The 13,165-nt window shown below is 44.4% G+C and overlaps 1 protein-coding gene across 2 annotated transcripts in view; it reads right to left on the bottom strand.

Moving 5' to 3' along the window:
* LOC144493057 (monocarboxylate transporter 8-like) overlaps positions 1-13,165 on the bottom strand; it is a 121,112-nt gene that overhangs the window by 13,592 nt on the left and 94,355 nt on the right. For both annotated transcript variants that reach the window (XM_078211904.1, XM_078211905.1), the window contains 2 exons: positions 6,930-7,380; positions 755-898 (listed from right to left, as the gene is read on the bottom strand). In XM_078211904.1, the coding sequence (XP_078068030.1) occupies positions 755-898; positions 6,930-7,380 (595 nt within the window). The remainder of the gene's footprint in view (positions 1-754; positions 899-6,929; positions 7,381-13,165) is intronic.

Raw genomic sequence — 13,165 nt, 5'->3', positions numbered from 1 at the left:
TTCTGACATACTTTCTGGCAAAAATCAGAGTAATGGTATAGTTGAAAGCCACTAAACTCTGTAAAAACCACTGAACGTTGGCCCCAAGGCTATTCAGGCTCTGACCTGGAGCTCCAGTCACAATTGTATATTCACTTTGTTCTGAATATACATCCAGTGCAGTGAAGTGTACTGGGAGCCAGCAACTTCACAATTTCTTTCTCTTCACTCAGTTTTTGTGTGAGGTGTAACTCTCACATCTTTGTCTTAAATAATTTAGTGGATGCTACTTTGCCCATATATCTTTAATTAGAGCAGTTTTTTTGGTAAAGGATATGTTCTCATAACTTTCCAATATGTATTAATACACATGAATAGGTAATCTTAATTTCCACCAGGGTGTGGCAACCCCCAACCCTTGCATGGGGAATCACTGATTTACCTCCTTGTAGGACTTGTGGAATAGGGGCTCCTTGGTGATTAGTAATTACCTTACCAGGTGGAGCTCATACGCTGAGCCCTTCATAAAGCAGGACCCTGAGTGGGTCCATTGTTGTATTGTCCTGGTTGGAACCTGTTTGTGTTCACCACAGGCTTGTGGTTTGGCTTTACTTTATTTTGTGCAATAAAGCACTGCCCCTTTACAGCCGACTCCTGAGTTATTATACAGGGAAATGAAGAGCACTGTAATGATGATCATTGGAGATATATACAGCTGTGGAATACAAAGTTTCACTCTTCTCAACAATAAAGCATTTGGCTTGGATTAACTTACTTGCAGGTAGATTTTCTTGGGTCCAGGGATGCAGTCACCAATTTTCCCAAAAGCCAGGCGCCCAACAGCTGACGAAGCTCCGATACAGACCAGTAGTATCCAATCTTTTTCTGTTTCTTTGAACTCTTTTTTGACATGATTCATCTGCAACCAAATCATGCAAAGGATGTTAGAATGAATATCACAAGCTACTTTGGAGTTACTGACAAAGCGAGTGGTCATTTTGTCCAGGAGACAAAAAAATCTGGAAACGATGTGAAGTTTTTCCAGTCTCTGCCCTAACCGAGGAAAATGGTGTAAAAGGCTCCTCTCAGCACTGCTCCGTCAGGTCATTCACTGGTCTGTTTTCAGCAGGATATTGGGAACATCCATTAATTTCTGGGCCACTACATGTTTTTATTAGTTGCACTTATTATTCATGTTTGCATAAGCTGTCCAATAAAACGTGTTAGAAAAAACTGAGGAATTAGTATCTATGTCATATTACTAATTAGACATCATTCTGGGAATCTGCTTCTCAACATGCTTTTTGATTATTCTGATCTTACAATCAATTCGCAGAATGAATTCAATCCATGTTCGATAATTTGAACTCATTTTAAAAACTGACAAAACCCTTGGGAAGTATAGTGAAAGTAGGAAGGAATTTAAACGTGGAATTAGGAAGGCTAAGAGGGGCCATGGAATGTCTTTAGCAAACAGGGTCAAGGAGAATCCCAAGGCTTTTTATGCATAGGAGCAAGAGGGTAGCAAGAGAAAGAGTAGGCCCACTCAAGGGCAATCGAGGGAAGTTATGCGAGGAACCACAGGAAGTGAGTGAAATTCTTAATGAGTACTTTGTATCAATATTCACCAAGGAGAAGGATATGATGGACGTTGAGGTCAAGGATAGGTGTGTGACCCGTCAAGAGAACATCAATATATAAAAGGAGGAAGTGTTGAGTATCCTAAATTGCATTAAGACAGACAAGGGCCGGATGGGATCAATCCCAGGTTACTGTGGGAGGCAAGGGGAGAAATAGCTGGGGCCTTAACAGATATCTTCACATCCTCTTTGGCCACAGGTGAGGTTCCAGAGGACTGGAGAATAGCCAATGTTGTTCCCTTGTTTAAGAAAGGAAGCAGGGATAATCCAGCAAATTAGAGGATGGTGAGCCCCTCATCAGTGGTGGGAAGCTTTTGGAGAAGATACTGAAGGACAGGATATATGTATATTTGGAGGAAAATGGACTAGTTAGTGACAGGCAGCATGGTTTTGTACAGGGAAAGTCACGTCTCACCAACTTGATTGAGGTTTTTGAAGAGGTGACGAAGAAAATTGATGACGAAAGGACTGTGGATGTCGTTGAATGGACTTTAGTAAAGTGTTTGACAAGGTCCCACATGGCAGACTGATACAAAAACTAAAATCACATGGAATTCAGGGTGGGCTGGCTAGATATATACAGAACTGGCTTGATTATAGAAGACAGAAAGTAGCAGTGGAAGGGGTTTTCCAGAATGGAGATCTGTAGCTAGTGGTGTTCCGCAGGGATTAGTGCTGGGACCTCTGTTGTTTGTGGTATATATAAATGATCTAGAGGAAAACGTGAATGGGCTCATTAGTAAGTTGGCGGATGACACAAAGATTGGTGGAGTTGCTGACAGTGCCGAGGATTGTCAGAGGATACAACAGGATATGATAGATTGGATACTTGGGCACAGAAGTGGCAGATGGAGTTTAATCCGGACAAAGGCGAGGTGATGCATTTTGGAGGATCAAATTTAGGTATGAGTGAGACTGTAAATGGCAGAACCCTGAGGAACATTACCATACAGAGGGATCTGGGCATGCAGGTCCACAGATTCCTAAAAGTGGCAACGCAGGTGGCCAAGGTGATTAAGAAGGCATATAGCATGCTTGCTTTCATCAGTTGGGGCACTGAGTGCAAGAGTTGGGAAATCATGATGCAGCTGTATAAAACTTTGGCTAGGCCGCATTTGGAGTATTGCGTGCAGTTCTGGTCACTACACTAGCAGAAGGACGTGGAAGCTTTGGAGAGAGTGCAAAGAAGGTTCACCAGGATGTTGCCTGGTCTCGAGGATGTTGGCTATGAGGAGGGGTTGAATAAACTAGGACTGTTTTCACTGGAAAGACGGAAGTTGAGGGGAGACTGTTAGAGGTCTACAAAATTATGAGAGGCGTAGACCGGTGGATAGTCAGAGGCTTTTTCCAAGGGTGGAAGTGTCAATTACAAGGGGGCACAGGCACAGGTGAGAGGAGGAAAGTTTAAGGGAGATGTGCAGGGGTAGTTTTTCACGCAGAGAGTGGTGGGTGCCCGGAGCGCGCTGCCAGAAGAGGTGGAGGAAACAGGCACATTAGCAACAATTAAGAAGCAACTGGATGGGTGCATGAATAGGGAGGGAATGGAGGGATACGGACTGAGTAAGGGCAGAGGTTTGTTTTTAGTTATGGCATCATGATTGGCACAGACCTGGAGGTCCAAAGGCCTTGTTCCTGTGCTACACTTTTCTTTGTTCTTATTAAAGAATATGAGAGTTTTGATGTCCTCTCTTTTTTATGGAAGGTATCCTACTGTGTTAAATAAATAGCAAAAAGTAATACTTCAAATGACTTTGGGAGAGATTTCCTAGGCCCGTCTGCATCAGTGCAGACCCATTATGGCCGGAAACTCTTGTCAGATGGCTATAACAGAATTTACACTGGGGTGATCTCAGAATGAAATTCTCCCGCAATCCACCAGCAGCACAATCCGATTCACACCCAAAGAAGGCATGAAACTGATCTGAATGAATTGAAATTAATTAATATCTGATTAAATGGCTTAACGCCATGTCTTCCAGGAACATCAGATGTTCCCGCCCGCTGGCGTGAGGTAACCCTGGTAGGAATGACTACTGCTCTGCAGTAGTCAAGATGGCCGTGGTGGGGGTGCAGGGGTCAACGCAGCCCCTAGCTGGTCAGGGACGTGGCTGGGAAATGCCCTGCACTGCCTGCTGGCACCATCAGGTTGGCATTGTCCAAGCTGGTTTAATCGGTCAGTTTAAGGGGCGTGACTGTTGGTGAGCTTATTTGGTAGGAAATGCCTGCTGCATGCGGAGGCCTGTGGGGCACACTGAGGATTGGAGTGCAATGCGTGAATGCCAGCAATTGGTGAGGGGTAGCTGATTTAATCAAGGATGACGTTCTGCACCGGCGCGAGAAATTATCTTGGTTTGAAGAATCAAAATGTGGAATCAGTTTGGGTGGAGATAAAAAATAACAAAGGAAAGAACTCACTGGTGGAAGTGGTTTATCAGCCCCCTGACAATAACTACACAGTCGGACAGAGTATGAATCAAGACATAATGGGAGCTGGTAAGAAGGATCCTGCAATAATAGAGGGCAATTTAAATGTTCATATTAATTATTTGAATCAAATTGGCAAAAGTATGGAATGTATTTGTGACAGTTTTTTAAAAACAACATATTCTGCAACCAACCAGGGAACAGGCCATCTTAGACCTGATAGCTTGCAACATTAATTAATGACCTCATTGTAAAGGATCCTCTAGGCAAGTGTGATCATAACATGATACAATTTTACATTCAGTTTGAAAAAGAGAAATATGGGTCTGAAACGAGTGTCTTAAACATAAATAAAGGTCATTATAAGGCTGTGAAGGCGCAGTTGGCTAAAGTGGAATAGGAAAATAGTTTAAAAGGTAAGATGGTAGAGAGGCACTGGCAGATATTTAAGGAGATATTATATATCTCTCATGAAAAAATATATTCAATTGAGAAAGAAAAACTCTATTAGAGTCCTTTGAGGATATAACAAGCAGGGTAGATAAAGGGATATCGCTAGAAATACACCAGTAATAGGGTTCTAAAAGGCATTCGATAAGATGCCACTGCACAAGGTAAGATGCTCATGGTATTGTGAGTGATACATTAACATGGTTAGAGGATTGGCCAACAAACAGGAAACAGAAAGCTGGGGTAAATGGATCATTTTCAGAATGGTAATCTGTAACAAATGGAGGGCCACAGGGATCAATGTTGGGCCTCAATTATTTTTGATCTATATGAACGACTTGGATGAAGAAACCAACTATATTGTAGCCAAATGTGTGGATTATTCAAACCTAGGTAGGAAAGCAAGTTGTGAGGAGTATACATCTGCAAAGGTCAATTTTTAAGTGAGTGCGCAAAAAATTTGGCAGCTGGCGAATAATGTGGGAAAATGTGAGGTTGTCCACTTTGACAGAAGGAAAATAGAAAAATGGAATATTATTTAAATGGAGAGACTCCAGCATGTACAGTACAGAGGGATGAGGGTGTCCTTATACATAGTAACAGAAGGTTAGCATGCAGCTGCAGCAAGTAACTAGGAAAGCAAATGGAATGTTGTCCTACATTGCAAAGAGGGTCAAGTATAAAAGCAGGGATGCTTCGCTACTGTTGTACAGAGCATTGGTGAGACCAAGTCTGGTATACTATGTTTCATTTTTGGCCTCCTTCTTTAAGAATGGTCATAAATGTGTCAGAAGGAGTTCTGAGAAGCTTCACTCGACGGATACCTGGGATGGGCGTTACATTATGAAGAAAAGATGACACACTGGGACTGTATACATTGGAGTTCAGAAGAATGAGAGATGATCTTATCGAACTGTGCAAGTTCCTGAGTGGACTTGACAAGGATGTTTGAAAGGACACTGTGGGAGATACCAGAACTAGGGGACACATTTTAAAAATAAGGGGTCTCCCATTTCAGATGAAGATGAGGAGAAATGTTTTCTCTCAGATAGTCGTGAGTCTTTGGAACTCTCTTCCCCAGATAGCAGTGAAGGCAGGGTCCTTGAATATTTTTAAAGCAGAGGTAGCTAGATTCTTGACTAACAAGAAAGTGAAAAGATACTGGAGATAGGCAGGAAAGTGGGGTTGAGGTCACAATCAGATCTTATTGAAAGGGAGAGCAGGCTTGAGGGGCCAAACAGTTTACTCCTGATCCTAATTTGTCTATTCCTTTTCTGTACAATATTATAACAGCTTTATGTAGTTACACTAGAAAGAATTTCCAGAAAGAAATTTTGATTCTGTTAAAGTCTTTGGTGCAAAAATAACTGGGAATCCTGTATTTAAGTAAGTGCAGCTGTGATAAAGATATTAACCTGACTGCTGATGTTTGTAGGTCTCTGCCAGGATTAAACATTATCGCCGGAATTCTACCGCCCCACTCGCCACGGGAACCGAAGTGGACTTTGGGCAGTTCCATTGACCTCAGGCGGGAGTTTCCGGTCTCAGGTCGGAGGGAGGCTGTAAATTCCCACCCTATATCTTATGGAAACTGATATTCAACATCCTTGTTACACAAAAATCTCAGTGGTAGCACTTAGCCAGAAGAGCATGAGTTCAGCCCCTCATCTAACATGTGAGCGCACATCCTCAACTGGCCCATCAGTGTTGCACTATCAGAGGTACTATTTTTGGGGTAAGATATTAAACTGAGGTCTCACCCACCATCTCTGAGATGGAATTGGATGATCCATATTGCTAATTGGAGAGGAGCAGGTGAGTTGTCCTGGTGTCCTGATCAACATTTATTCTTCAGCCAACATCACAAAAGCTGATTATATGATTACTTATGTGTTGTGATGCAAGATTCTTTGACGTGGATCATTTTTTCACATTTTGAAGTATCAAGTCAATTGATCAGCAGTGTCTGCCATTCATCCATTTTATTTACTAGTGTCACAAGTAAGACTTACATTAACACTGCAATGAAGTTACTGTGAAATTCCCCTAGTCGCCACACTCCGGCACCTCTTCAGTGAGGGAGAATTTAGCATGGCCAGTGCACCTAACCAGCGCATCTTTCAGACTGTGGGAGGAAACCGGAGCAGACACAGGGAGAACGTGCAGACTCCACACAGACAGTGACCCAATCCGGGAATTGAACCTGGGTTCCCTGGCACTGTGAGACAGCAGTGCTAACCACTGTGCCACCTTCCTGAGTAGCAGATGTGCCAAGAACCATTTCGAAAAGGTTTTATAGTTTATTACAGAAGAGCAATGGAGGGATACAAACGAATGGTCTAGTTGGACCAATGAGCGGCACAGGCTTGGAGGGCCGAAGGGCCTGTTTCCTGTGCTGTACTGTTCTTTGTTCAGTAGTAAGATTGTTGTACTCACCAAGTGAACATATGGCACAAAGTAGCCCAGGACTGCAGTGGCGATTCCAAAGGCCCAAACCCTGTATGTTACCTTCCTGAATACTCTGAGATTTAGGTATCTCCTGCATTGGTGAAGGCAGTTCGGGTTTTCTGTTGTGTCATGTGTCCCTCTTTCTTCAGCAGAGGACAAAGGTAGCAGAGGTTTATATGTCAAGGATAAAAGTATCTGTATGAACATGAATACACTGAGAATCCGCAGCGTGTGAGCTAGGCCTAGTGTGTCACCCATCTTCTTTAAGCAGAAAGGCATCGTAATGGAAAATACACTGCTGCCAGCTGTCATCACTCCATTGGCGAGGCCTAGCCGACGTCTGAAGTAATGACCAAGAATGACTAGCGAAGGCTGGAAAGCAAAAGACGATCCACATCCAAAGCCAATTCCATAGGTGAAATACCTCAGTTCCAGGGACCTGTCAGGGACAACAGAAAAGTGTATTACAGCAGGTAACTTGACTCCTTATTTGGAAGGGCCCGCTCCTATTTAAGGTCAAGAGTTCCCCCAGATAAACTTATTAAAACTCCAGATTTTATTTTACGTATTCAGTTAGGGTTAGGGTTAGGGAATTCAGTTACAGGGAAAAGGAGACTGACACCAACTGTTCTACCCCACTTGAACCAGACAGCCAGGATACAGAAAATAAGGAATGTTTCTGCAAAGCACCCCAATTGAAAATTTCAATCTGCTACTTGTGTGATGAAACTATCAAAAACTTCTTCACTGCCTAGCCAGCCAATACGAAACACAATCTTCATCGACTCCAGCATGGGATAATGGAATCTTCCACTTGCGTCTCAGAGTGAACTATTAAAGAAGGTGAAGAATTTCTATGGTATTAAAATCATCCACTGTGGACTGGGATATACATTCCAGGATCTGATTCCTTTGCCATCTGAAGTTATAATGATGGGAAACTTCTGAACTTGCTTTCCCTGGAATATGGATTAGAATCGTCGGTTCCAGAGGTAAATTTCTGTGGGTGGGGGGGGGGGGGGGGGGGGGGGGGGTGGCGGCGGTGTGGATGATGACTTGTCACTGAAGTATATAAATCGTTAAATGGGGTAGATAAGATGTTTTGATAAGATGTTTCTAGGGCCAAAAAAAAATGTTAATGTAGATAAAAATGAGTGAAATATAAATGTCATTGATATTAAGTAGTGGTACTCACTGCTGAAAATGGTGATAAGCATTTTGAATAATCCAGAAGGTAGTACAGTCTGACACATTAGTGACTTTCAACTTCTAGTCTGCACTTAGACAAACTGAACGGCCCCTTCCCATCTGTGACAGTTTGTCTGTTCCTAACATTATTTTATTCTGCGATGCTATTCACTATTCCAAGCAACACTGAGTCTTTTAAAGAGAAGGAAACCGGCTGAAGTCCATTTGCAGCAGCAGAGGAGAGTTAATTTAACTGCCGACAGTACTAATAATTAACACCTCCAAATTAATATTCACCATGAATTGCAAATTTTAAATTTCAATTTCTGTACAAGTTATGTGCTTAGGTAACAATTATAAATTTTACCAGCGTACACAATTAAAGTCACTCCTTGTGTCATCCTCACCATTTTTGTGTCATCCACACACTTGGCAATAGTACATTAACTTCCCTCATCCAAGTCATTAATATATATTGTAAGTAATTGTGGCCCAGCACTGATCCCTGTGGCACTCCACTAATTACAGATTGCCATCTGAAAATTCTCCTTCTCCTAACTCGCTGTCTTCCATCAGCCAATCCTTTTTCCGTGCTAATATAGTATTTCCAACACCATGGGCTCACATCTTATTAAATAGTGTTTTGTGTGGTACCTTATGATTCCCCTTTATCTATCCTGCTCATTACTACCTCAAAGAATTCTAATCAATTTGTCAAGCATGATTTCCCCTTCATGAAGCCATAACGACTTTGCTTGATTATATTTTAATAGTAGGTCTGAGGATTGGGAGCAGTTTAGAATTCAGCAAAGAAGGACCAAGGGATTGATTAAGAAGGGAAAAATACAGTATGAAAGTAAGCTCACAGGGAACATAAAGACTGACACTAAGGGCCCGATTTTACCAAAACCTCGCGCCCGTTTTCGGGCGCGTAATCGCGGTAAACATAAGAACATAAGAAATAGGAGCAGGAGTAGGCCATCTAGCCCCTCGAGCCTGCCCCGCCATTCAATAAGATCATGGCTGATCTGACGTGGATCAGTACCACTTACCCGCCTGATCCCCATAACCCTTAATTCCCTTACCGATCAGGAATCCATCCATCCGCGCTTTAAACATATTCAGCGAGGTAGCCTCCACCACCTCAGTGGGCAGAGAATTCCAGAGATTCACCACCCTCTGGGAGAAGAAGTTCCTCCTCAACTCTGTCTTAAACCGACCCCCCTTTATTTTGAGGCTGTGTCCTCTAGTTTTAACTTCCTTACTAAGTGGAAAGAATCTCTCCGCCTCCACCCTATCCAGCCCCCGCATTATCTTATAAGTCTCCATAAGATCCCCCCTCATCCTTCTAAACTCCAACGAGTACAAACCCAATCTCCTCAGCCTCTCCTCATAATCCAAACCCCTCATCTCCGGTATCAACCTGGTGAACCTTCTCTGCACTCCCTCCAATGCCAATATATCCCTCCTCATATAAGGAGACCAATACTGCACACAGTATTCCAGCTGCGGCCTCACCAATGCCCTGTACAGGTGCATCAAGACATCCCTGCTTTTATATTCTATCCCCCTCGCGATATAGGCCAACATCCCATTTGCCTTCTTGATCACCTGTTGTACCTGCAGACTGGGCTTTTGCGTCTCATGCACAAGGACCCCCCAGGTCCCTTTGCACGGTAGCATGTTTTAATTTGTTTCCATTGAGATAGTAATCCCATTTGTTATTATTTCCTCCAAAGTGTATAACCTCGCATTTATCAACGTTATACTCCATTTGCCATCTCCTCGCCCACTCACTCAGCCTGTCCAAATCTCTCTGCAGATCTTCTCCGTCCTCCACACGATTCACTTTTCCACTTATCTTTGTGTCGTCTGCAAACTTCGTTACCCTACACTCCGTCCCCTCCTCCAGATCATCTATATAAATGGTAAACAGTTGCGGCCCGAGTACCGATCCCTGCGGCACGCCACTAGTTACCTTCCTCCAACCGGAAAAACACCCATTTATTCCGACTCTTTGCTTCCTGTCGGATAGCCAGTCCCCAATCCACTTTAACACACTACCCCCAACTCCGTGTGCCCTAATCTTCTTCAGCAGCTTTTTATGGGGCACCTTATCAAACGCCTTTTGGAAATCCAAAAACACCGCATCCACCGGTTCTCCTCCATCAACCGCCCTAGTCACATCTTCATAAAAATCCAACATGTTCGTCAAGCACGACTTTCCCCTCATGAATCCATGCTGCGTCTGATTGATCGAACCATTTCTATCCAGATGCCCTGCTATCTCCTCTTTAATAATGGATTCCAGCATTTTCCCTACTACAGACGTTAAGCTGACCCGCCTATAGTTACCCGCCTTTTGTCTCCTTCCTTTTTTAAACAGCGGCGTAACATTAGCCGTTTTCCAATCAACCGGCACTACCCCAGAATGCAACGAGTTTTGATAAATAATCACTAACGCATCCACTATTACCTCTGACATTTCTTTCAATACCCTGGGATGCATTCCATCCGGACCCGGGGACTTGTCCACCTTCAGTCCCATTAGTCTACCCAGCACTGCCTCTCTGGTAACATTAATTGTATTAAGTATTTCTCCTGCTGCCAACCCTCTATCGTTAATATTTGGCAAACTATTTGTGTCCTCCACCGTGAAGACCGACACAAAAAACTTATTTAAAGACTCAGCCATATCCTCATTTCCCACTATTAACTCCCCCCTCTCGTCCTCCAAGGGTCCAACATTCACTCTAGCCACTCTATTCCTTTTTATATATTTATAAAAACTTTTACTATCATTTTTTATATTAATTGCTAGCCTAGCTTCATAGTCTATCCTTCCTTCCTTTATCGCTTTCTTAGTCTCTCTTTGTTGTTTCTTAAATTTTTCCCAATCACTTGTTTCTCCACTATTTTTGGCCACTCTGTACGCAGCTGTTTTTATTTTAATACTCTCCTTTATTTCTTTCGTTATCCACGGCTGGTTCTCCCTTTTCTTACAATCCTTGTTTTTTGCTGGAATATATTTTTGCTGAGAACTGAAAAGGATCTCCTTAAAAATCCTCCACTGTTCCTCAGCTATCCTACCTGCCAGCCTGCTCTCCCAGTCTACCTTAGCCAATTCATCCCTCATCCTATCATATTTCCCTCTGTTCAAACAGAGGACACTGGTTTGGGACCAAACTTTCTCCTCTTCCATCTGAATCAGAAATTCGACCATATTGTGGTCACTAGACCCAAGAGGGTCCTTCACAATAAGATCCTTAATTCTACCTACCTCGTTACACAATACCAGATCCAAAATAGCTCGTTCCCTCGTCGGTTCCGTAACATGCTGTTCAAGGAAACTATCCCGACAGCATTCTAAGAACTCTTCCTCCATTCCACCCTTACCGACTTGAGTCTGCCAGTCAATGTGCATGTTGAAGTCCCCCATGATTATTGCCGTTCCGTTTTTACACGCATCCCTTATCTGCTTGTTTATAGCCCTCCCTACCTCAACATTATTATTTGGGGGCCTATATACCACACCTACTAGTGTCTTTCTCCCTCTACTATTCCTCATCTCTACCCATAATGATTCCACGTTTTGTTCCTCAGAGCCTATGTCATCCCTCAGTACTACCCTGATATTATCTCTTATTAATAGCGCGACCCCACCACCTTTTCCTTCCTGTCTATTCTTCCTAAACGCCTGATACCCCTGGATATTCATCTCCCAGTCCTGGTCACCTTTCAGCCACGTTTCTGTAATGGCCACTAGATCGTACCCACTTATGCTGATTTGCACCATCAACTCATTTACCTTGTTCCGAATGCTTCGTGCATTCAGGCAAAGTGTCCTTATTCCAGCTTTTATCTGTACCCGCTTTGATGAGTCGCGAACACCCTCTCCCTCTACTCCCTTATCTAAATTACCGCCTTCATTCACTTGCACCCTCTCCTCTACCATTAATTTTGTAATTCCCCTTACCCCTGCATCCTGCATCCTCCCCCCCATCAATTAGTTCCTTGATCCTAGTCAACTCTTCTAGCTCCCCTCCCCCCAACCTATCTAGTTTAAATTCTCCCCAGTAGCTTTAGCCAACCTACCGGCCAGGATATTGGTCCCCCTGTGATTCAAGTTCCACCCGTCTTTTGTATACAGATCACCCCTGCCCCTAAAGAGGTCTCAATGGTCCAGGAACCTGAATCCCTGCCCCCTGCACCAGTCCCTCAGCCACACATTCATCTTCCACCTCACTCCATTCCTGCCCTCACCTTCCCGTGGCACAGGCAGTAATCCTGAGATTACTACCTTTGCTTTCCTCTTTCTCAGCTATCTCCCTAGTTCCCTGTACTCCCTTTTCATGACCCCTTCTCCCTTCCTACCCACATCAGCGGTACCAATATGTACCGCTACCTCAGGCTCCTCTCCCTCCCACCTCAGGATTTCCGGGACGCGACTAGCGACATCCTGGATCCCGGCCCCAGGGAGGCAGACCACCATGCGAGAAAGTTGGGCGTCGGGCCTATACCGCGATCTGCACCCAATTCCAAGCAGATCGCGGTTTTACCGACACCCGATTCGGGCGCGGATCCGGCCCGCGCCCGAATCGGGCGGCCCGACGATTTAAATATATTAGCATGCATTTAAATCGACTTAATGAACCGCGTGCCCAACTCTACCGCCAAATCCCACTTCACCGTCTTCTGGTCCGTTCCGAATCCTCGCTTTTTGCAACCTGGGGAATAAAAGTCCGAAGCGGATTTCTATTCTGCAGGGGAACCTCCGAAGCCCTCTCTGCCCTTGTGAAGTCACCATCCTCCTCGACCATCCTTCGTGGACCCACTCGTTAATCACCCCGACAGACCCCACCACCACCACCCCCGGATCAGACCCCCCTGGGAGGCAGGCCCCCCCCCCGGCAGACCCCCCCCCCCCCACCGGGATCAGACCCCCCTGGGAGGCAGCCCCCCCCCCCCCCCCCAGCAGACCCCCCCCCCTCCCCCCCCGGGATCAGACCCCCCTGGGAGGCAGCCCCCCCCCCCCC

This window comes from Mustelus asterias, chromosome 4 (assembly GCF_964213995.1).
Source record: "Mustelus asterias chromosome 4, sMusAst1.hap1.1, whole genome shotgun sequence".
NCBI lineage: Eukaryota > Metazoa > Chordata > Chondrichthyes > Carcharhiniformes > Triakidae > Mustelus > Mustelus asterias.
The sequence above is the reverse complement of the archived record's forward strand: the minus strand, read 5'-3'. Positions and strand labels throughout refer to the sequence as shown.